Consider the following 22,424-nt stretch of genomic DNA (forward strand, 5'->3'; position numbering starts at 1 on the left):
CTAGCATATCCATGTCTCTCTTACACTGGTGAACCCAGAACTGGACTCCAGGTAAGGTCTCACCAGTGCTGAGCAGAGGGGAAGGCCTCCTTCAACCTGCTAGCAACACTACTCCTAGTGCAGTCCAGGGTGCTGCTGGCATTCTTTAGCATGACCGTACATTGCTGGCTGATGGTCAGTTTCTTGTCCACCAGGATCTCCATGTCCTTCTTCACAGACCTGCTTTGCAGCTGGATGGCCCCAGGGTTGACTCCAGGAGTATACCACTGGTGACTGGTGTCCAGCTGGACTTTATGCCACTGATCAGCACTCTCTGGGCCTGTCCATTCAGCTGTTTTTCAGTCCACCTCCCTGTTCACTTCTCTAATCCATATTTTGCCAGTTTGTCTGTTAGGAGGTTTTGGGAGACAGTGTCAAAAAGCTTACTAAAATCGAGGTGAACAATATCCACTGCTGTCCCCTTATCCATCATGCGAGTGTCATTGTAGAAGGCTAGCAGGTTACTTAAATACAACTTTCCCTTTGTAAATCTATGCTGACTAGTTCAGATCATCTTCTTGTCTTTCATGTGCTTGGAAATGGTTTCCAGGACTAGCTGCTTCATCACCTTCTGAGGATCAAGGTGAGGCAGACTAGCCTGTGGTTCCCTGGGTCCTCCTTCTTGCTCTTGAGTAACATTTACTTTCCTCCAGTCTTCAGACACTTCTCCCAGTGGCCAGGATCAATCAAAGATTATTGAAAGCGGCCTTCCAGTGACACTGGTCAACTCCCTCAGCATTTGCAGGTATATCCTGCCCATGGACTTCTGTATGTCCAGTTTGCTTAAGTATTCCCTAACCTGATCCTCTTCCAGCAAGAGTATGTGTTACTTGCTTCAGCCTTTCCCCTGATCTCTTGGGCTTGGGATTCCTGAAGACTGGTCTCCCCAGAAAAGCAGAAGTGAAGCCTTTTCCATGTCCTGTGTCACCAGGGCCTCTGAATGGAGATTCAGCAGCAGATTCACAGGAATTCCCATTTTCCATAGTATTCCTTTTGTTTATTTACTTGTAGAAATCTTTCTTGCTGCCCCTCACCTCTCTTGCCAGATGCCACTCCAGGCCAGCCTTGGCTTTCCCAGCCCCATCCCTGAATTGCTGGACAGCATCTCCTTATTCCAGCAGCCATCATACTCTGCTTCCATCTGGTGAACGCTTCCTTTATATGTGTAAGTTTACTCAGGAACTCCTTGCTCATCCACACAAGCTTTCTGCAACTTTTGCTTGATCTCTTGCTTGTTTGCAGAAAATATAAGAAAAGCATAATATAAACATATATAATAAAATCATGTCCCCTATCTCCATCTACTTTTTTGCTTTTGGGGTGAGAAGTGTGCTGGTGGTCCCCACTTCCATAGATTCCTCTGCTGGGGGTGGCAAGGTAGATGGTGCAGAGCATGGCAGATCACCTCTCAGGATGCTGGTACACACTCTGATGCACTGCCAGCCTCCTCTCCAAAGTGACAGCCAGGCCTAAGAGCTGCCGCAGTCTCTGGGGAGGGTCCACTCTAGCCATCTCATCACTGAGATTCTCAGTCAGCCCCAACCTGCAGCGGGCCAGAAGGGCTCATTCCCCTTTGGACAGTCTCAGGAACTGGATTTTGTGCTTGGCAGCTGATGGCTTCTGTGCTAGAGCTCCAGCCAGGCTGGTTGAGCTGCTGCTGTACAGCTGGGCCCTGCGCCAAACAGCTCGGAGCATACAATAATGAGTCAGGGTCCTGGAGGACAAGGTCACTGTGCTCTGTGTAGCAAATGACCATGTAGCAAGCCCTCCGCTGTGAGACTGCAGCAAACCAGCTCCCTCTCTGCCCTTGGCTGCTCCATGCTGTGCTGAGCCCCTCCAGCACTTGCCAGGGCCTGCCATGGAGAGGAGAAAAGAGCCCGAGAGGTCTGAGAGGAAGGGAGAGCCTATGCCCAGTGGTGGCATCTTTCTGTCACCCTCCTTTGCCAGCTGTGTATGCTCCTGTTATCAGCATTCAGGGTGGGAACAGCTTCATCCCCTTCCCTTTACTTCACACAGCCATCCACCTGAGGGAAACCTGTAACTGATTGCTTGGGACTGAATGCAACAGTGGGATATGGGACATCTTCGACTAGATCAGGTTGCTCAGAGCCTCATCCAACCTGGCCTTGAACAAGCTGTGTGGTGCTGTTGACACGCTGGAGGGGAGGGATTCCATCCAGAGGGACCCTGACAGGCTGCAGAGGTGGGCCCGTGCCAACCTCATGAAGTTCAACCAGGCCAAGTGCAAGGTCCTGCACCCGGGTCGTGGCAATCCCAGGCACAAATAGAGGCTGGGCAGAGAATGGATCGAGAGCAGCCCTGAGGAGAGGGACTTGGGAGTGATGGTGGACAAGAAGTCTAACATGAGCCGGCAATGTGTGCTTGCAGCCCAGAAGGCCAACCGCATCGTGGGCTGCATCTAAAGAAGCGTGGGCAGCAGGTTGAGGGAGGGGATTCTGGTGCTCTGCTCTGCTCTGGTGAGACCCCCCCCCCCTGCAGTGCTGCGTCCAGCTCTGGAGCCCCCAGCATCAGGAGGACGTGGAGCTGTTGGAGAGGGTCCAGAGGAGGCCACAAAGATGATCAGAGGGTTGGAGCAGCTCTGCTGTGAGGCCAGGCTGAGAAAGTTGGGGCTGTTCAGCCTGGAGAAGAGGAGGCTCTGGGGAGACCTTAGAGCAGCCTTCCAGTGCCTAAAGTCCCGGACAGGACAAGGGGTAATGGTTTCAAAATAGAGGGAGGTAGATTTAGATTGGATATTAGGAAATTTTTTTTTACAATGAAGGTTATAGAACACTGGAACAGGCTTCCCAGAGAGGTGGTGGAAGCCCCATCCCTGGAAACGTTCAAGGCCAGGCTGGATGAGGCTCTGAGCAACCTGATCTGGTTGGAGATGTCCCTGCTCCTTGCAGGGGGGTTGGACTAGATGACCTTTGAAGGTCCCTTCCAACCCTAACCATTCTATGATTCTATGATTCTATGATATAGGCGTACTCTGCATATACTGCGTTTGTTTTTCTGGTAGTTGTTTCTTTCTAACGTAAGTCTAGGTACATATTAAGGCCACACAGAGCACTGGAGACACTGTGATTTTTTTTTTCTTCAAGTAATCATATACCATTCTTCCTTTACTCTTTGGCCATTTTGTTACAGGCATAATGTCTAGAAAATCTCTAGCAATAGTTTATCCAAGTTACTGAATTGAAGTCAGCTGGGTTATAAAGTGGTATCAAAGTAAATATGTGATAAAATGCTTTTAGGCAAACAATCAGAGGAGAAAGTAACTTGGCATTTGGAGTGGCTATGACATCAGAAGGTATCTTTGATACATCAGTATCAAGAGAAAGCTTTCCTACAGGTAGCAGTCTGACCTTCCCTTAGTGCTAGCTGTTGAAATGCAGGGTGAGGAGCATCAAAACTATGTTTTGGACTGCTTATGTGCTGCGTGGTACCCAGTTATTCTGGACGCAACCCCATAGACTTCTATATGCAAGCCCAAGACCCCAGCTCTCTATCTCCAGCCTAATCCAGATTTTATCACTCTCTGGTTCTGTTTTCAGACTGTTCCCATTTGCACATGTCACCTCCAGCGCAAGAAAAGCAATTGCAGAAATGTTGGTCCTCAGGGATGGATCCAGGTGTCAAGCTCCCATAGTCTGAATCCAGGCATCGGGAATCCCCTGGGGGACCCTGTTGTCCATATCTGTGGGGTGTCCGGAGGTCACTGAGATCTGGGATGCTCTGACATTGCCAGGTGGCCCTGGGAGGCAGAAGGAGGAATGAGAAAGAGGAGGAGAGAGGAGGAGACCCTTATATCCCCATCTTAGGAGGGGTGATCATGGGGCATCTAGGGGGACCAAGGGACAATTGATGGCTCCTGGGGGCAACTGATGGGTCTAAAGGTGAAAGTATGTGACCCTGGGGGAAAGTGGGGGCATCTGGGTCAATTGACTGTAACTGGGACCCTGAAAGGCACAGTGAGAGGTCTGGGGAAAAATGGGGAAAAGTGGCAGGGTCTTAGGGGAAATTAGGGAATCTGGGGGAAGCAAGGCAGCCTGGAGTTGTCCTGGATGCAAGGGAGGGGTCCTGGAATGGGCCAGAGGACAATGGGAGTCACAGGGGGAAATAGGAGGCCCTGTGAGTTTAGGAGTCCCGGCAGCCTACAGCTGCCCCTGGACACCTGGGTCCCGTCACATTTGTAGGGAATCTCAAGAGACTGAGGGTCCAGAGGGAGTTCTGGGAGCCCCTGGTCTGCAGGGGGCTCCAGAAGCATGGGGATTTTGAGGGTAAGGTTTACCATGTCAGGAAGACTCACACCAGCAGCAGGACGAGCGCCATGGAGCCAAGTGCCAACACCAGCCTCAGCCATGCTGTGTGGTGTGGGGCCATCCTGCTGTGGGGCAAGCACAGCGCAGCGCTGAACCGAGCCTGGAGTGCCAGCTCTGCTGCCACTCTGACACTGTGGGGACTCAGGCACCTTGGGGCGCTGTGCCCCAGGGACCGGATGTCCCTGCAGCACCTGCTCCAGCCACAGACCTCACTGCCCCCAGAGAAGCCAGGCATTGGGAGCTCCTCCTCCACTCCATCTGTCCACCATGGACACAGGTGTCCTGGCACCCCGCTTACACCCCCATGCACCCCTCTCCCATGGACCCAGGTGTCTGTGGTCCCACTCCACCCCACACTGCTCACTGACCCCAAGGCACTCAGGTGTCTGGGCCCACCGTTGAGGTAGAAGTACTTAAGAACCATGCGCTCAGAAGGGACCCCTCGGGGACAGGCAAGGATTTCCGAAGTAGGGTCCTGAAGGGTCAGACCAAGAGCTCCATCTGCAATCCCATGCAGCTCCTCAAACATTGACAGATCTTGTGTGTGCATCTGAGGCACAGAGGAACACATCAGTGCAGCCTGGTCCTCCGGGTACACGAAACAGCAGACGTGTGCATGCAAAGGCACCCGTGTCCTGCACATGCTCGTCATGTCCCCTCCATGCTTCTTGTCCCCTTTGCTCATGCAGGTGTTGGATACCTGGAGTACCAGGGGCACTTAGTGAACAATCCAGACCGAATGGAATTGTTATGTTTGTGAGCAGCAGGCCTCAAGGACATCACTGAAGCCGCTTGTGAGAAAGTAATGAAGCCGCCTGTAAGAAAGTACTGAAGCCACCTGTGAGAAAATAATGAGGCCGCCTGTGAGAAAGTAATGAAGCTTCCTGTGAGAAAGTAAACGAAGCAACCTTGAGAAGAAGGAAAACAGCTGGCATACGTGACTGGGGGCTGAATGTGAAGCAGGGTGCAGGTGGAGAGAGCCGTGCGTGTGAACATGGAGACTTAACGAATCATATTTTAGCTAGGAGCGCGTGCATGATATAGTTAACCAATTAGTAGAGAGCTTGCGTATGATACGGAATTAGAAGGGCTATATTAACCGGGATGTATCAACAATAAATTGGCATTTGCTTGATCATATTGGTCGTCAGCAGTGTCCGTTACTTCCGCGTCAACACGCAGGTGCATGCCCCTCATGTCCCACACATGCTCCTCATGCCCCATGTGTGTGCACACAGAGATGCACAAGCAGAGCATACAGAAAAGTCACTTCCTTCACAGACGCGTACACACAAGTGGACATGGATCTGCAAACACACAAGCGACCTGCCTCTTGCTTGTGTGCACCCTTCACATGCATGAGCATTTGCATGCATCCTGTGCATGCTTATACACATGCTACTTATAGCACACACACCTACTGTAGAAGCAATACCTGCATCTCTTGACAGTCCTCATGCCAAGTGCACAACTGTGTGCGTGCAGGCGGTGGGACCCATGCCCAATCCTCTCATGAATATCTACATACACTTTTGCACATGCATGTGCAACTCATGTCCTTAGCAAACATCCAGGTAATGGGCAGGTGGTGGGGGGTGTCGCAAAGGGTGCGTCGCAGTGCAGCGTAAGGGCTGGGGGGGTGCTGAGCCCAGCTTGGATGCCCATACCTGGGCAGTCCAAGAAAAACTGGCAGTCCATGGGATAGCGGGTCACACGCTGGAAGATGCAGGCACTGGCTGGTACCCAGGGAGGAAGAGACTTGGTGGTCCCAGGGGGATGTTAGATGTAGTAGGGGACAGGGTGTGGCAAGACAGAGGGATAGGCACTCACCACAGGGAGGGACGCACGTTGGAGCTGGTGGGGAGGCAGCAGCTTTAGACTGGGGATCATTGTGGATCCACATCCCTGTGATAAGCCGTAAGGGCTCAGCCTTTGTTCAGCCCAGAAGGGTTCCCTGGGGGCCCAGGCCCTAGGGTGGGCCAGGTTGGGGGTGCCCTAGGGTGTAGATGTCCAGAGTGGGGGGGCCTGTGACAGTCCCTTGAGTGGAGGTCCTGGGTGTTCCCCAGGGTGGGAGTTCTGAATGGGTGATAGCACTGGCCCTGTACCTTTCTACAGCTGGCTCACCTTCACCCAAATTAGAATCAGAGAACCCTAGAATAGTTTGGGTTGGAAGGGACCTTTAAAGGTCATCTCGTGCAACGCCCCCCGCCCCTGCAAGGAGCAGGGACACCTGCAACCAGATCAGGTTTAGGGTGTCTCTGCACACGCCTCGGCCCAGTCGTGCTGACGGGGTCGTCACCTTTGGGGAGGGATGTGTGCATCACCCCTTCCTCCGTCCCACTGCAGCCGCTCACCGCTCCTGCACCTGTTTGGATATTATTGAATACCAGACTAAAGTCCGAGAAGATTTACACGAAGCCCTAGTGTTTGAAGGGAAAAGACTTTTTATAGATGGCTCCTCTAAATATTTTAATGGAAAACACTGTAGTTAGCCGTTAGGGCTTCCCTTTATCGGGAAGAACCTGTTTGTGGATCTTGCTGAAAGTATAGCGGGAGAATTGGAGGTTACCAACTGTTGGGTTTGTGGGGGTCTTCTAATGAGTGAAGAATGGCCATGGAAAGGAATCAGTTCAGGTCCCCTCCAAATTCAAAGGTTTTCACGACACACTAGTCCAGACACACGCAGGGTCTAAGGGAGTGACTGTGAATTACTTGAACCTTCAAGCGCCTGTCATTCAGAACAACCAGCCATGCCTGTGTTTCTATATGCATTCATTCACAAGAGCAACCAACTAGTTTCAATATTTTCTTAACTGGTTGTTTCCTGGGCTGCATCCCCAGCAGCGTGGCCAGCAGGTCGAGGGAGGGGATTCTGCCCCTCTACTCTGCTCTGGTGAGACCCCCCCTGCAGTACTGCATCCAGCTCTGCAGCCCCCAGCATCGGAAGGACGTGGACCAGTTGGAGCGGTGTGAAGCGACAGGGGATGAACTGACCATCACCCCCATTCCCTGTTCTCCCCTGTGCCGCTCGGGGGGAGGAAGGAGGTAAAGTTAAGCCCGGGAAGAGGGAGGGGTGGGGAGGAAGTTTGTTCTCTGTCTCATTCTCCTGCTTTGGTTTTAATATTTTTCCCCGCGTTGAGTCTGTTTTGCCCATAACTGTGACTTTAAGGATCTCTCCCTGACCTTATCTCAAACCTCAAGCCTTTTCTCTTATATTATCTCTCCCTATTCCCTCGGAGGGTGGGGGGAGTGAGAGAGAGACTGCGTAGCTTGGTCCCGAACAGGGCTCAACTATGACGCTAAGGAAGTCCAGTTTCCAAAGCTACATATCTAGGTAGCAATAGACTCCTCTTGGCATTTGAAATAAGCTGGCAGATGGGAGGTGAGCGCTGGTAGTGTGTTTGGGGGTGTGTGTACACATATTGTCCCTGAAATTGCCCTCGCCCTGGTGGGGCTTGGAGGGCTCGCTCGTCTGGGCAGGTGCGACTGCTGTAGCCACGGTGACGGGAAACAGAACTGGGGTCCACGCTGCCCACTCTGCCTTTGTTACCTCAGAGAGCTCAGTGGCTGCTTCTGAATGAACCTGTTGCCTGCAGAAGCAGAGAGGAAGGGCTGTGGGTGTTAATGGCCAAGTGGGAGGCGACGGCTGAGCAGAAGGTGTGCGGCGTGAGGCAGTTGGAGGTGCCACAGCAACGGTTCCACGGCCACCGGGAGCTCAGCTCCGTCCGTGGTGACAGCCCGATGGCGACGTCTCCACGGGGCAGTGGAGCCGCAATGGCTGCCGCGCAGGTAGCCAGGTCGGAGGGCGAAGAGAGGAGTGCCGGTGCCGGGCAGGGCCGGAAAGCAAAGCCCAGCCAGCGTGTCCAGGAGCTGCGCGCCATCTTGGCCTTGCAAGGTGCTGCCCCTTCGGTTTGGCGGGCGTAGCCCAGGGTGAGTGGGGGCTCTTGGTGCGCCCATCGTCCTGCATGGTACCAACACCACCTTAATGTCCTGCAGAGCAAGGGAGGAAGTTTCTCACGCAGTCACGTGAGGAAAAGCTCAGTCAGAACAGAGAGCTGCTCCCCGGCCTGCGTGAGGTTTTGGAGGAGGACGCCCATGCCCTGGGCATTGCCCAGAAGGTACCGACAGGTCCCGTGTGCTGTGTCCCTGCCTGGTGCTGGTCCTGCAGAGCCAGCTCCTGCGCCGGTCCTCTCCGGGAGCAGACTTTGCAGGGCAGCAAGAGGACGTGACCATCCCCAGGCTGGCGGTGATATTCTCTGCCCCTCTCCTGCCCACAGCGCAACAAGCTCACCATCTCCGAGGCTTGCGGAGCGCAGAAGCACTTGGACGTTGCTTTGGCCAGGAAGACAGTGGAGGTAACAGCAGGGTCCGGTGGGCGTGGGCTGCTCGCAGAGGGTCGGGGCTCCGGGAGCGCTGGGAAGAACAGGGTGCACAGCGGAGGGACGTGGTCCTGGCACAAGGACAGCCCCACAGGGCTAGTGTGGTGCGACACAGGGTGTTCACGTCTGTTGCCATAGGTCCCTTTTCACCGTGGGAGCTATCCACACGTGTCCTCCTTTAGCCCCCTCAGCGGATGCTTTGCTCCAGCAGAGCTCCTCGCCTTCCCACTCTGTGTGTCCCCAGGGCTGCTCGAATTCCTGCGGGCTCCAGCTGCACCCCTGGGAGAGAGATGCCGTCTCTGCCCTCGGCTGCCTGTCCCAAGGGTATCACCTGGTCATAAGGCCATGGAAATAGAGGCGCCGGCCCCGCGGAGCTGCCTTTGCCCAGGGGCCTCTTGCAGGGACAGAGTGGCGCCACCGCTCTCTGCCAGCTTCTGCATCTAGGGCACTGGTTGATTTTCTTGACGCCCAGCCCCCGGTCTGCGTTACACGGAGTCCCTAAGCCCGACCCGCCGCTGCCGTCAGCAGATGCCCACCTCTCCCTTATCCCAGTCAGCCCCCCAGAGCAAACCGCTCCCAGATCCCGTCCTGCCAAGGGAGTGACAATGTCCCGGACCAACATCCCAGCGTCCCCGGCTCTACCTTGGGAGGAGTTTTCCAGGCAGGACCCTCTTCTCCCTCGGGTGTCCAGTGAGCCCTGTCTCCAGCCTGGCGGACTCTCGTGCGCCCATCCAGGTGGGCCAGGAGAAGGTCCGGGCCGAAATCTATGACCGAGCAAACGTGTGCAACATGCTGCTGTACCAGATGAGGCAGCGCAGCCAAGTGCTGGACGAGCTGCAGCAGAGGTGGCAGCGGCAGCTGCAGGCTGCCGCCAAGGATGAGAAGCGGCACCAGGCGCAGGTGCAGGTAGCCAGGACCCCTTCCCAGGGTGGCAGCACCCGGCGGGGGGCTCGAACCCAACCCCTCCGTTCCCCGGGTGGGCACTGGGCTCAGCACATGGAGTCATCCCGTGTCCCCCCACCCGTCTCTGCCCCAGGCAATTTGCCAGCTGGAGAACAACATTGAGAAAATGTTCACCGCAGTTCACACGGGACAGACGGTGACCGCCCTGTACTTGGCAGTGCGGGATGTCCTGAGAAAGGTGAGCTCCCCTTCCCTGGGCCATCGGCCCTCCCACTCCCCCTTGCAAAGGCAATGAGGTGCCCCAGGGGCTGCGCTGGTGGGATGTCCTCCTGGCTTGGTGAGGTCCTCCTGCACCCCTCCATCCCCTGTCACAGCGCCAGGGACCCCCAGGGCTCCGTGAGGTGACATGCTGTGGCTCCCTGTGTCCCCTGTCCCAGGAGCTGGCCCACCTGCCTCCGCAGCTGGACCTCCTGTGCGGGATGGCTGAGCTGTGCCACGGGGAGTTGGAAGACATGGAGCTCATAGCCTTGGATGCTCTCAAAGCTGCTGATGTAACCAAGGTGAGATGGGGCAGGGCATCTTGGGGCCCTCTCCCACCCTCCAGAACCCACAGACAGCAGCACGCGCCCGGGCTGGTGAGTCTTCCTGCAATAAAGAGCAAAAGAGACTGAGCTGGGCGTGCCCGCAGCAGCCAGGTGCCTCCATAGCTCCTCCCATGTCTTGCTCTTGGGCCGGGCCGCCCTGGGGTCAGCCAGCCTGAAGCACCAGGCGTGGTGAAGGCAGCATGCTCCATCCTTCAGCCCTCCCCGCCCTCCTTCCACCCCAGTTTCCTACCCAGCCCATTTACACGGGGGGTCATTTTGGACGCTGGCCATCCCAGAAGCTTGGCAGGTCCATGCCAGCTTGGCAGCCACTTCTCCCTTCCCTGATGTGCTCCAGGAGGACATGGCCGAGATGAAAACCCGGTTTCTCGCAGAGAGAGACCACAGGTATCGCTCCCTGGCCACCCTGAAGGAGCACACCAAGAGGCTCTGGCTGAAGGAAGCAATGAAAAGGCACCAGAGAGCGGTGAGCTGGGGGCAGCCGGTGCAGGCAGGGCTGCGGGCAGATGGCAGGCATCAGTGCCAAGCCCCCCGTGGGTGTGGGGGCTGCAGGGCCAGCTCCCCCAGGGTGCTAGCAGCTCGGGGGGGTGACAATGAACATCCTTGCAGCACGGCACTGACGAGTTCACCGTGGACAACTCAACCCTGAACCCAGATGACCCACTGGTGGGTGAGTGCCTGGTGGGGTGCGGGGGGTGGGGGAGCGGGACGAGGGCGCAGCTGCCGGCATCCTTCTGTGCCGCTTTCCTCCCACCACAGGTGCCACACTGGAGGCCACCAAGTCCCGGCTGGGGCACGAGGCCTGGGTGACCGAGAAGATGGAGAAGGCCAAGGCTGCGGCGCAGTGCTCCTGCCTCTGGGTAACGTAAAAACCTGTCTCTGCTAGAGAACCCAGGGCTGCTCGAGCCCCGGGGAGCCAAGACCTCTCTGCTCTCCTTGTTTCATTGCAGGGTTATCTGCTCTGCTCTGTCCCTGGAGCCCCCCAAAGCCCCTCTTGTGCAGGCAGAGATGGAGCTGCCTTTCTCCACGCCACGAGGCTGAAGTGGTCCATGGAGCAGAAACCGCTCCGAGGCCATAGCTCAGATCCTGCACCCTGCAGGAGCACCCTGGGCTGAGTCCTCATGCTTTCCCCTGGCTAGGACATCCCCATCAGGCTCCTGGAACAGCAGAAGTCCTCGGTGGACATGGAGGCCTACCTGAAGGAGTGCAAGGAGAAGAAGCAGGCGCTGGAGCAGACGCTGAAAGAGCTGGAGCTCAAGCAGGCGGAGCTGAAGTTTGGCCAGCCCCCCGGCACAACCAGGTACTGCTGGCCTCGGCCCAGTCGTGCTGACGGGGTCGTCGCCTTTGGGGAGGGACGTGTGCATCACTCATTCCTCCGTCCCACTGCAGCCGCTCACCGCTCCTACACCGGGAGGTTTTCTGAGCAGGGTGCTCCCCCAACTCTGGTCCTGGCAGAGCAGCCAAAGCTGCTGCTGCGGCAGCAGGACCCTTGCTCCTTGCCTGGCATGGGAAGTTGGGTTGCCAGCAGCATCTCTGCTCTGCAGTTGGAGCGGGGACAACCTGAGCAGCTTTTGCAGCAGGTTTAGGGTGTCTCTGCACACCTGTGCAGTTGTATGGATGTGAATGTGGTTGGCTCCAGGATACTGGAGGAGGAGCTGAGGATGAAGCTGCAGCGGGAAGAGGCCCGGCTGGAGCGAATGCGAGCCCAGATGCTGAGGAATCGGGAGCTCCTGCTGGAGTTTGAAAACGGCATTGACAACCTCTTTGTCCGTCTGCATGGCATCACCATGCCCGGCCAGGTACCCACGTGGCCCTGGGGTGAGCACGACCCCGGCCGGTGCTCGGTGGTGCAACAGCACAGCGCGGTGACACTTGGGGCAGCCACCCTCACCCCAAGTGGTTCATTTTCCCCACCAAGGTTGTTGTTCTCTCTCTGACTCCAGGATGATTCTGTCAAGGCCAGGAGGGTGGAGGAGAAGCTCCAGCACTGTGAGCAGAAGCTGCAGTACCTGGTGCAGCGAGTGGCCGACCTGCCCACACACAGGCAAAGCCCTGACGAGGAGAACGAGGTGCGCCGGGACTCAGTCCTTGCTGTGGTCTTTGGGGACCCACACGGGGTTCTCCCGCATGGCCCATCCCAAGCCGTCCTCCCAGCTGGGAGGATGGAGGTGGCCCCAGGGAAGAGCCATGGAGCAGCTCAGCCCCAGGTGGCCCTGGGCACTGTGGGGCATCCCCCGCAGAGAGGCATGGAGGTGGGGTGCCCCTTGGGTTGTAACTCACCTCCCCGTCAGCAATTACCCCAGGATGTCTTTCACAGACTTTTGTGAAGGTCAGAAACATTCTGGAGCAAGCAACCGCAAACGATGCACAGAACCTGAAGGTTTGCTTGAAGGACATAGGCAGTAGCGTCCAAGGTAGGAGAGCACAGCGGGGACACGTCCCCCAGCGACTGTCGCAGCCCCTGCACGCTGGGATTTCTGAGTGTCTTTGCCTGTCTATCTCCCACTGTCCCAGCAGACCCCAACCGCTCCTCTCCGCTCTCTCCTCCAGACCCCTTTGATTTCGGTGACAAGGACCATGACCTTGTCCTCACGCGGGAAGACATCAAGAAGCAGGGGCTGCACGTGATCGAAAGCAAGAAGAAAAGCAGGAAGAAGTAGCGGTTGCGTCATGAGAGCCTTGGATGCCCGAGACCACCAGTTATACCCTTTTCCTGGCACGTTTAATAGAGCAGATCTTTTTCATTCCTCCCAAGCCTGCGGTAAAACTGGCACAGGGGGCCTAGGTCAGTTCTGTCTCCCGGGACGCATGGGGGTCAGAGCCTGAGGGGTGCTGAGCTGGGTTTGGAGGCAGCCCCATCCTCCTGTCCGTTGCCCAGCTGCTCTCCCCGCAGAGGTGGGGATGGGCTGGGGTGGGGACTGCTTTGCCGGCCAGAGCAAAGCTGAGGGCGAGCTGGCTTTCTCCCCCTTCGTCCTGTGGGGCCAGCACCTTCCTGCGACGTCTGCCCCCCAGGCAGCTCTGGGACACCCATGGGCTGGCGTGTGTTTGAGGCAGCTATGGGGCAACATGGGGCAGTGGCCAAGACCTGGACGGGTATCGGACCCGAGGGTGGGTGTTGTGGTGTCCGTGCATGGGAGGGGAAGGGCAGAGCCTGCCTTGGAACGGAGAGGGAAATCTGAGATGAAGCCCTTAGACTGGGGCTGCCTGACCTGTCATAGCGTCACTGAATCCTAGAATAGTTTGGGTTGGAAGGGACCTTTAAAGGTCATCTCGTGCAACACCTTCAACCAGATCAGGTTGCTCAGAGCGCTGTCCAGCCTGGCCTTGAATGTTTCCAGGGATGGGGGGGATCCACCACCTCTCTGGGCAACCTGGGCCAGCGTTTCACCACCCTCGTTGTAAAAAACGTCTTCCTTATATCCAGTCTAAATCAAACTTCCTTCTAGCTTAAAACCATTACCCCTTGTCCTGTCACAACAGGCCCTGGTAAAAAGTTTCTGCCCATCTTTCTTAGAAGCCCCCTTTAGGCACTGGAAGGCCACCAGAAGGTCTCTGCCGAGCCTCCTCTTCTCCAGGCTGAACAGCCCCAGCTCTCTCAGCCTGGCCTCACAGGAGAGGTGCTCCAGCCCTCTGATCATCTCTGTGGCTCCTCTGGACTCGTGCCAACAGGTCCGTGTTCTTGTGATGCTGGGGGCTCCAACATCAGTGGGAGGCGGTTGGCAAAACGCAGCCAGCGTGTCCAGGAGCTGCGCGCCATCTTGGCCTTGCAAGGTGCTGCCCCTTCGGTTTGGCGGGCGTAGCCCGGGGCGAGTGGGGGCTCTTGGTGCGCCCATCGTCCTGCATGGTACCAACACCACCTTAACGTCCTGCAGAGCAAGGGAGGAGGTTTCTCATGCAGTCACGTGAGGAAAAGCTCAGTCGGAGCAGAGGGCTGCTCCCCGGCCTGCGTGAGGTTTTGGAGGAGGATGCCCATGCCCTTGGCATTGCTCAGAAGGTACCAACAGGTCCCGCGTGCTGTTAGAGGCAGCGGGGCCGAGGGCCCGGCTCTCGCACGTGGGGAGGCGGGAGGGTGAGACCAAAAACCCCACCAGTCAGGCTTAGGGGCCTGCAGGAAAGGATGCAAGAGTCAAGTCATTGGCCCCACCAATCACGCCTGTCGGGAGAGCAGCACACGGATGACTGCTGTGGTCTTTGGGGACCCACACGGGGTTCTCCTGCATGGCCCATCCTGGCCAAGATTCCCCTGCAGCCGGTGGTGATGAGCATGGTGGAGCAGGTTGTCCCCCTGCAGCCCATGGAGTTCCACGGAGGAGCAGAGATCCACCTGGAGCCCGTGGAGGACCCCACACCGGGGTGGGGTCCGTCAGCAACTGGCTGAGTGTGTGGAGTGTGTGGAGCTCCGCCTGGCGATGGAGGAGGAGCTGACAGAGAGCTTATGGGTCAAGATTAGATGATGGGGATGGACAGGGGACATTACGGTGGGGGTCTGTTACAGGCCGCCTGGCCAGGAGGACAGAGCATATAAAGTGCTCTATAGGCAGATAGGAGCAGCCTCACGGTCACAGGCCCTGGTCCTCATGGGGGACTTCAACCACCCTGACATCTGTTGGAGAGACAACACGGCAGGGCACAGGCAGTCCAGGAGGTTCCTGGAATGCGTGGATGACAACTTCCTCCTGCAGGCGATAGAGGAGCCGACAAGGAGGTGTGCCATGCTCGACCTTGCGCTCACCAACAGGGAGGGTGCTCACCAACAGGGAGGGTGCTCACCAACAGGGAGGGGCTGGTGGGGGATGTTAAAGTAAAGGACAGCCTTGGCTGCAGCCACCATGACATGGTGGAGTTCAAGATCCACGGGGCAGCAAGGAAAATACACGGCAAGCTCTCTGCCCTAGACTTCAGGAAGGCGGACTTCGGCCTCTTCAGGGACCTGATGGGCCAAGTGCCATGGGAGGTGGCCCTGGAGGGAAGAGGGGCCCAGGAAAGTTGGTCTATATTCAAGGAGCACCTCCTCCAAGCTCAGCAGAGGTGCATCCCGATGAAAAACAAGTCGGGCAAAAAGGCCAGGAGGCCGGCCGTGGATGAGCAAGGAGCTCCTGGACCAACTGAAAGTAAAAAAGGAAGCCTATAGAGGGTGGAAGCGGGGACAGGTAGCCTGGGAGGACTACAAAGAGGCTGTGCGAGTGGCCAGGGATAAGGTAAGGAAGGCCAATGCCCTGGCAGAACTGAATCTGGCCAGGGGTATAAAATGCAACAAGAAGAGCTTTTATAGGTACATAGGGGACAAAAGAAAGTCCAGGGAAAATGTAGGCCCCCTCCAGAAGGGAACTGGTGTCCTGGTTACCCAGGACATGGAGAAGGCTGAGGTTCTCAATGACTTTTTTGCCTCAGTCTTCACCAACAAGAGTTCCTGTCCCACCGCCCAAGCTGTAGAAGGTGCAAGCAGGGACTGCGAGGATGAAGAACCGCCCATTGTACTCGAAGAGCAGGTTCGGGATCATCTGAGGAACCTAAAGGTGCACAAGTCCATGGGACCTGATGAGATCCATCCGCGGGTCCTGAGGGAACTGGCGGATGAAGTTGCCAAGCCACTGGCTATCATATTTGAGAAGTCGTGACGGTCTGGTGAGGTCCCCGATGACTGGAAGAGAGGGAACATAACCCCAATTTTTAAAAAGGGGAATAAGGAAGACCCAGGTAACTACGGGCCAGTCAGCCTCACCTCTGTGCCTGGCAAGGTCATGGAGCAGATTCTCCTGGAAACCATGCTAAGGCACATGGAGAGCCAGGAGGTGGTTGGTGACAGCCAACATGGCTTCACCAAGGGCAGATCGTGCCTGACCAATTTGGTGGCCTTCTATGACGGGGTGACGGCATCGGTGGACAAGGGACGAGCAACTGACATCATCTACCTGGACTCGTGCAAAGCTTTTGACACTGTCCTACACAACATCCTTCTCTCTCAACTAGAGAGACATGGGTCTGATGGACGGACCACTCGGTGGGTAAGGAGTTGGCTGGATGGCCACACTCAGAGAGTGGTGGTCAACGGCTCAATGTCCATGTGGAGACCGGTCACGAGTGGCGTCCCTCAGGGGTCCATGCTGGGCCCGGCCCTGTTCAACATCTTTGTTGGCGACATGGACAGTGGGATAGAGTGCACCCTCAACAAGTTCGCCGACGACACCAAGTTGTGTGGTGCTGTCGACACGCTGGAAGGGAGGGATGCCACCCAGAGGGACCTTGACAGGCTGGAGAGGTGGGCCCGTGCCAACCTCATGAAGTTCAACCAGGCCAAGTGCAAGGTCCTGCACCTGGGTCACGGCAATCCCAGGCACAAATACAGGCTGGGCGGGGAATGGATGGAGAGCAGCCCTGAGGAGACGGACTTGGGAGTGCTGGTGGATGAGAAGCTTAACATGAGCAGGCAATGCGCCCTTGCGGCCCAAAAGGCCAACAGCATCATGGGCTGCATCAAGAGGAGCGTGGCCAGCAGGTCGAGGGAGGTGATTCTCCCCCTCTACTCTGCCCTGGTGAGACCCCACCTGGAGTACTGTGTCCAGTTCTGGAGCCCCCAACACAAGAAGGACATGGACCAGTTGGGGAAGGTCCAGAGGAAGGCCACGAAGATGATAAAAGGGCTGGAGCACCTCTCTTATGAGGACAGGCTGAGAGAGTTGGGGCTGTTCAGCCTGCAGAAGAGGAGGCTCCGGGGAGACCTGATCGCGGTCTTCCAGTACCTCAAGGGGGCCTACAAGAAAGATGGGGAAAGGCTGTTTAGTAGGGCCTGTTGCGATAGGACGAGTGGTAATGGTTTTAAAATAGAGGGGGGTAGATTTAGATTAGAAATTAGGAAAAAATTTTTTACGATGCGAGTTATAGAACACTGGAACGGGTTGCCCAGAAAGGTGGTGGAGGCCCCATCCCTGGAAACGTTCAAGGCCAGGCTGGATGAGGCTCTGAGCAACCTGATCTAGTCAGGGATGTCCCTGCTCCTTTGCAGGGGGGTTGGACTAGATGACCTTTGAAGGTCCCTTCCAACCCTAACCATTCTATGATTCTATGATTCTATGACCGCAACCCCCATTCCCTCTTCCCCCCTGCGCTGCCCGGGGGGGGAAGGTGGTAGAGATAATGTTAGGCTTGGGAAGAGGGAGGAGTGGGGGAAGGTTATCTTGTTCTCTGTCTCATTATCCTGCTGTTTGTAGTAATAAATTAAGTTTTCCCCAAGTTGAGTCTCTTTGCCTGTAATGTTAACTTTAAGGATTTCTCCCTGTCCTTATCTCAAACCTCGAGCCGTTTTTCTTACATTATCTCCCTCTAGTCTCTTGGAGTGTGGGGGCAGTGAGAGAGACACTGAGCAGTCTGGTCCGGATCAGGCCTGAACTATGACACAAGCCTACACTTAACTAAGATTAATTCTTTGTTGATTTTAATGCTAAAAATTACACTGGCTTATAGATAAGAAGCATTCTAATGAAGAGGGAGTCCCTAAATGTTTAAAACACATGAGCGGTACAAAAAAGTATAGGTAACCAATCAATTATTTTATTGTGGTTATTACTTTGTAGAAAATGCCCCTTGTACTTCTAAGAGGCGTGCTGGCTGTGTTAGATACCTAGCACTCGCCACTGCCACTACAGATTGAAAAGAAATGAGTATCTCAACTCAGTATGTTGATTGGCTCTTGCATAGCGGGTAAAAGAACTTCTGCTTTGGGGAAAACTGATGGCATGAGGCACATCAGTTGTAAGAGAGAAGTCAAATCCACAATAAATTGTAAAAAGAGTGGGTTAATGAAGTGTAATGTTAAATGATACAGTCGTTTAACAAGATTCAATGGCAAGGTACACTGCATTATTTACTGCATATAGGACAAGGTCAGACAAAATTGTCAGGGAGATCTTGCCGTTTAGCAGTGCGTTTCAGAAAGGGCCCCTTACTTTCGAAACTTCTCAGCAAGGAGTCTAGGAGCCACTGAACTGGGGATTGCCGTACAGGGGGACTGGTGGAGAGGTACATCTCCTGACCTATGCAGCTCAGTGCTCACGGAAGCAGTGAGGGAAAATGGTGGGGCACCGAGTAAACCTCAAGATCATGGCTGTGCCGTCCCCTCAAGCCTGAGGTGATGCCTACCGATGACAAGATGACTCTGGGTGAGATGAACTGCAGGACCCTTACTGCCAGTGTGGATAGAGTGAGCAAAGGGACAGATAGAGGTGGGTAACTCTGGTGTTCCAGCCACCTCCTGCAAGGGAGTCTTGCTGACAGTGCTTGAATAAATTCTGTTGCTTCGCTTTTTAAACACTTAGAACAAACATCTAAATGCCTAATAAATTGTATGCTGCAACTGTAAGATACAGTTTAAGCAGTAAATTATAAAACTTTAACTTTTATAAGTTTTGATTTATTATTTAAAAAAGAGAGACCTAAGACATGCCCCATGTGATTTTACTTTAAGAAACAAAAAAAAATCCCCAGCACTACAATGGAAAGGCTACCAAAAAGACAGGCAAATTTGCTAATGCCTTTGACTGTATCGAAGCATGCAGAGGAACACACTTCTATGGTATCTCAACTCTTAAAAACGGAGAACCCAAAAACATGCACTACGACCAACCGTAGAAGATTTGCATGGGCTGCCATCAACTTTTTGGAGACTGTGCTGACTACGTGAGGTGCCCGGGCTGTGGTAGCTGCGTGGCCACTGTATGTCCCCATGCGCCTCCGTATGGCCCCGTGTCACAAAGAGGCAGTGATGCGGAACCCGCCTGGTGCTTGTGAGCTTGCCTGGCCACGCCTTGGTATCCCGGAAAGCAGGCCAGCAAAAGCTAGTTGGACTGAGCTGGCCTTCGGGATAGCTCGGCTCCTTCCTTTGCTACTTGTGTGGCTAGTCTTTTCCAACCGCTTATCGTTTACTGTCCGCTTCTCCTCAACTTCCATCCTCTTCCAAAGGCGATTATCATTTGACTTTCAGGACAGATAGGGGAGAAAAGCATAGGTTGGTCTAGACCTTCCAAGGTGCAGGCTGAGCTAGTACACCCTTATAGGCTGGCCAGATAAGCATATGGGGAGAGTTCCAGTTTGCTAATTGTTATTTCTTTACCGTATCCAAGGATAGTGAAGTGGGGGAGGGGACAGTGTAGTCTGAGGCATTGGGCTGATGACAAGAGGCCCATCCTGAGTGAAGCGGTAGGCAGGGAGAGAGAAAAGGAGCACAGCAAAGGCAGCTGTTAAAGTAATGGCCGAAAGCCGGCCCCTCCTGCGTACAAGGTGGGAAAGTGTGGGCTGGAGAACCAGAGGGCTCTGCTGCTAACCCTGGCAACAGGCAAGCAGCAGGTCCTCGTCAGAGAAGGTGACACGCAGTACAGTCTTTCAAAAGGGCCTTCATCACTGCTGTCAACTGGATTCCCATGACAGGGACAGTAGGGCTGTCAGCCTGTAGCTCTGCTGCAGTTCCAAGTACCACTGAAACACTTTTGATGGTGGTTGCTGTTCTGTGGGTTGCTGTTTTAAATCATTTTCCTGAGGTGCAATCATTTCTTTGCAACCAGGTGACGGGACTGGCGCTGATCTTCTCTTTCTGCAGCATGTCCTTTGTCCTCCAGAGCTTTCCCCTCTGTTCCTGAGAGGAGCGATGGCTGCAATGGGAAACGACTCCTGTGAGTAACAGCCTCACCCGCAGGCTTGGACTTTGTGAGTCCCCAAAGGCAACAGATGTAGCTGGTGCCCGATCCCTGAATGCTGATGTGCTGACCAGCCTAGCGTGAATTCTGGGGCATTTCCTGAGAGCAACCATGCTTCTGGGTTGGAGGTTCTAGCTGGTTGTCCTGCGTGCTCCTGTACAGAACTCGACTTTGACCATATGCTTTCGTGCAACAATATCGTCTCATCTCTTTTCAAATGTCATTTCCCTGCAGTTGTTGTGGAGGGAATGGCTCCTCCACAAAGAATCCTCTTTCCTCCGGAGAAGATTTGCATGGGCTGGCAGCAAAGACAGAGAGCTGGAGCAGGACTCAAGAACCTGGGCAATACATGCTTCCTGAACTCCGTCCTGCAGTGCCTGACGTACACACCCCCTCTGGCCAACTACCTGCTCTCTCGGGAGCACAGCCGGTTGTGTGAGTGCTTTTATGAACATCTCCTTGTAAATCTGTTGGGCACTTCCCAAGGAGTCCCACAATCTGGAAGCTGATGGAGGAGAAAAGCAGCCCCTTCTCTGGCCATCGCCCAACTTGGTGTTCTTTGGACACTCAAGCCTAGAAGCCACTTGTCGTATCTAGGTGTGTTCATCTTCAGAGAGCCACCTCTTCCTAGCCCTGGGTCTTGGTCCCTATCCCTGCAAGTTATACTCTCCTTGCTTATTGCACAGAAAACTTCTGTCAGTTTAGCATCCCTCTGCAGAACGTTTTCTACGCACGAAAATGTCCCGGGCTTGTTGGGACATTGGCACCCTGGGAGGAGAGGGGCGGAGACTCTTCTTGTAACTTCATGATCTCCGTTAGGTTTCCCATCGCTATGGACATTTTGCTAACCTGAGAAGCTTACTTCCGCCCTCCCTGTTCAGGTCACCAGCAAGGCTTCTGCGTGATGTGCAGAATGGAACAGCACGTTACCAACGTCTTGCATTCCTCAGACAGTGCCATCAGGCCTTTGGCACTCGTCAGTGTTCTCACAAGTAAGTAATTTCAGGTGCTTTGACATGTTTTCTTCCCTTCTTGTAGGACAGAACTACTAACTTCTTCTTTCTTAGGAATAGGAGAACACTTCAGGTTTGGAGTGCAGGAAGACGCCCACGAGTTCTTACACTGTACTGTCAATGCCATGCAGAGAGATTGTCTGACTGGAAGCAGCAAGTAAGCAGAAGCAAGTTACCTTTTCAGTGTTCATGAGCCCTTTGGACTCCTTGATGTCCTCCCATCAAGGAAAAGCTTACACCCAGTGCTTTCAGACAAAGCAAAACTCTTGGAGGAGATAACTGTCTGCCTTTCCATTTGTTCCCAGCTTGGACATCTCTTCTCAATCAACTACCATCATTCATCAAATATTTGGGGGCTTTCTGAGATCCAGAGGTACTTTCCCACAGCTATTGCTCTCCTTGCAATTGTCTGTGCCCTTCTGTCTGCCTGTGACAAACAGCTGATCATGTGACTGGCATAGCAGGTATGAAGAGTGCCTACCAACACGGTCAGTCGACCTCCTCTATCGCTGAGCGTTTTGTTTTGCCTTCCAGTCGCGTGCTTGAGCTGCAAAGCGGTTTCCAACTCGTACGAGGCCTTCCTGGATATGCCTTTGGCTATAGAAGTAAGAGGGTTTGTAACTGTGATTCAAGACGTTCCAAGGCCCCTGTAGCTTTCCAGAATCAAGGCAGTTGTCTTAAAAAACGTATACTGCAAACACAAGAGAGCTTGCTGGTGGGGGGGAAGCGGAATGGACGGTGTCCTTCTGGTGCGGCCATGGCAGTGGTCTCCCTGGAGGTGCTGGCTTTAAGCTGGACAAGCACGCATTGTCCTCGCTGCACCCTTGACACACTCTCATCCTTGTTCCCTTTGCCCTCCCTCAACACCCAGTCTGACTCCCAGGCTGATGGGTTGTGTTGTCTTCATTATTGATGACCCTGCACACCATCGGTAGCCGAACCGTGCGGTGCCTCAGAGAGGTAGCTCTTGATAGCCCTGGGAATCCCTGGGAATGGAGGAAAATGTGCATCACCATATCCTCCTTCTGCCACCTGCTGGACGCTGCTTGTGGGTTGACAGTGGGTCTCCTCAGCATCAGCTACCTGGCTCTCCTTGTCTGCTCCTAGTAAGTGTTTGGGCGAGGGCGCAAACACCTACCGCAGCTCAAGGCTCTCCTTTCTCACTCCTCCAGGCAGCCTCGTCTCTCATCGCAGCTCTGGAGGACTTTGTGAAACCCGAGCAGCTGGATGGTGAAAACTGCTTTAAATGTAGCCAGTAAGATGATTACTAACGACATAGTAATACTAGAGCCTACGAGAAGGTGCTCCATGTCATCGAGCATAAGTTATCTTTTCACATTGGTTAGATGCACGAGAATGAGACACGGACGGTTTTTAGTATGGCCTTATGGTACTGAATAGCCTTAAAATCACGTAAGGATGTGTGAGAAGATGTGAGAGCTTGTCTGGCCTTCTGGGGCGGAGAAAGGGTGCATTTCAG

The 22,424-nt window shown here is 54.7% G+C and overlaps 2 protein-coding genes across 2 annotated transcripts; both read left to right on the top strand.

Annotated features, from left to right (window-relative positions):
* The first annotated feature begins 7,985 nt into the window (after positions 1-7,985).
* Positions 7,986-12,905, top strand: LOC147601540 (coiled-coil domain-containing protein 183-like). The gene is made up of 14 exons (XM_086744695.1): positions 7,986-8,256; positions 8,358-8,479; positions 8,639-8,716; positions 9,476-9,640; positions 9,777-9,881; positions 10,081-10,203; positions 10,583-10,711; positions 10,855-10,915; positions 11,005-11,105; positions 11,385-11,545; positions 11,885-12,044; positions 12,189-12,314; positions 12,563-12,659; positions 12,796-12,905. Exons 1-14 carry the CDS (start codon positions 7,986-7,988, stop codon positions 12,903-12,905), a joined length of 1,809 nt encoding a protein of 602 aa, XP_086600821.1.
* A 7,319-nt stretch (positions 12,906-20,224) lies between these two features.
* LOC147601541 (ubiquitin carboxyl-terminal hydrolase 42-like) lies at positions 20,225-22,203 on the top strand. The gene is made up of 6 exons (XM_086743226.1): positions 20,225-20,366; positions 20,813-20,923; positions 20,999-21,101; positions 21,250-21,317; positions 21,479-21,549; positions 22,117-22,203. Exons 1-6 carry the CDS (start codon positions 20,225-20,227, stop codon positions 22,201-22,203), a joined length of 582 nt encoding a protein of 193 aa, XP_086599352.1.
* Positions 22,204-22,424: the final 221 nt, after the last annotated feature.

Source organism: Chlamydotis macqueenii, chromosome 3, assembly GCF_036417535.1.
Source record: "Chlamydotis macqueenii isolate bChlMac1 chromosome 3, bChlMac1.mat, whole genome shotgun sequence".
Lineage (NCBI taxonomy): Eukaryota > Metazoa > Chordata > Aves > Otidiformes > Otididae > Chlamydotis > Chlamydotis macqueenii.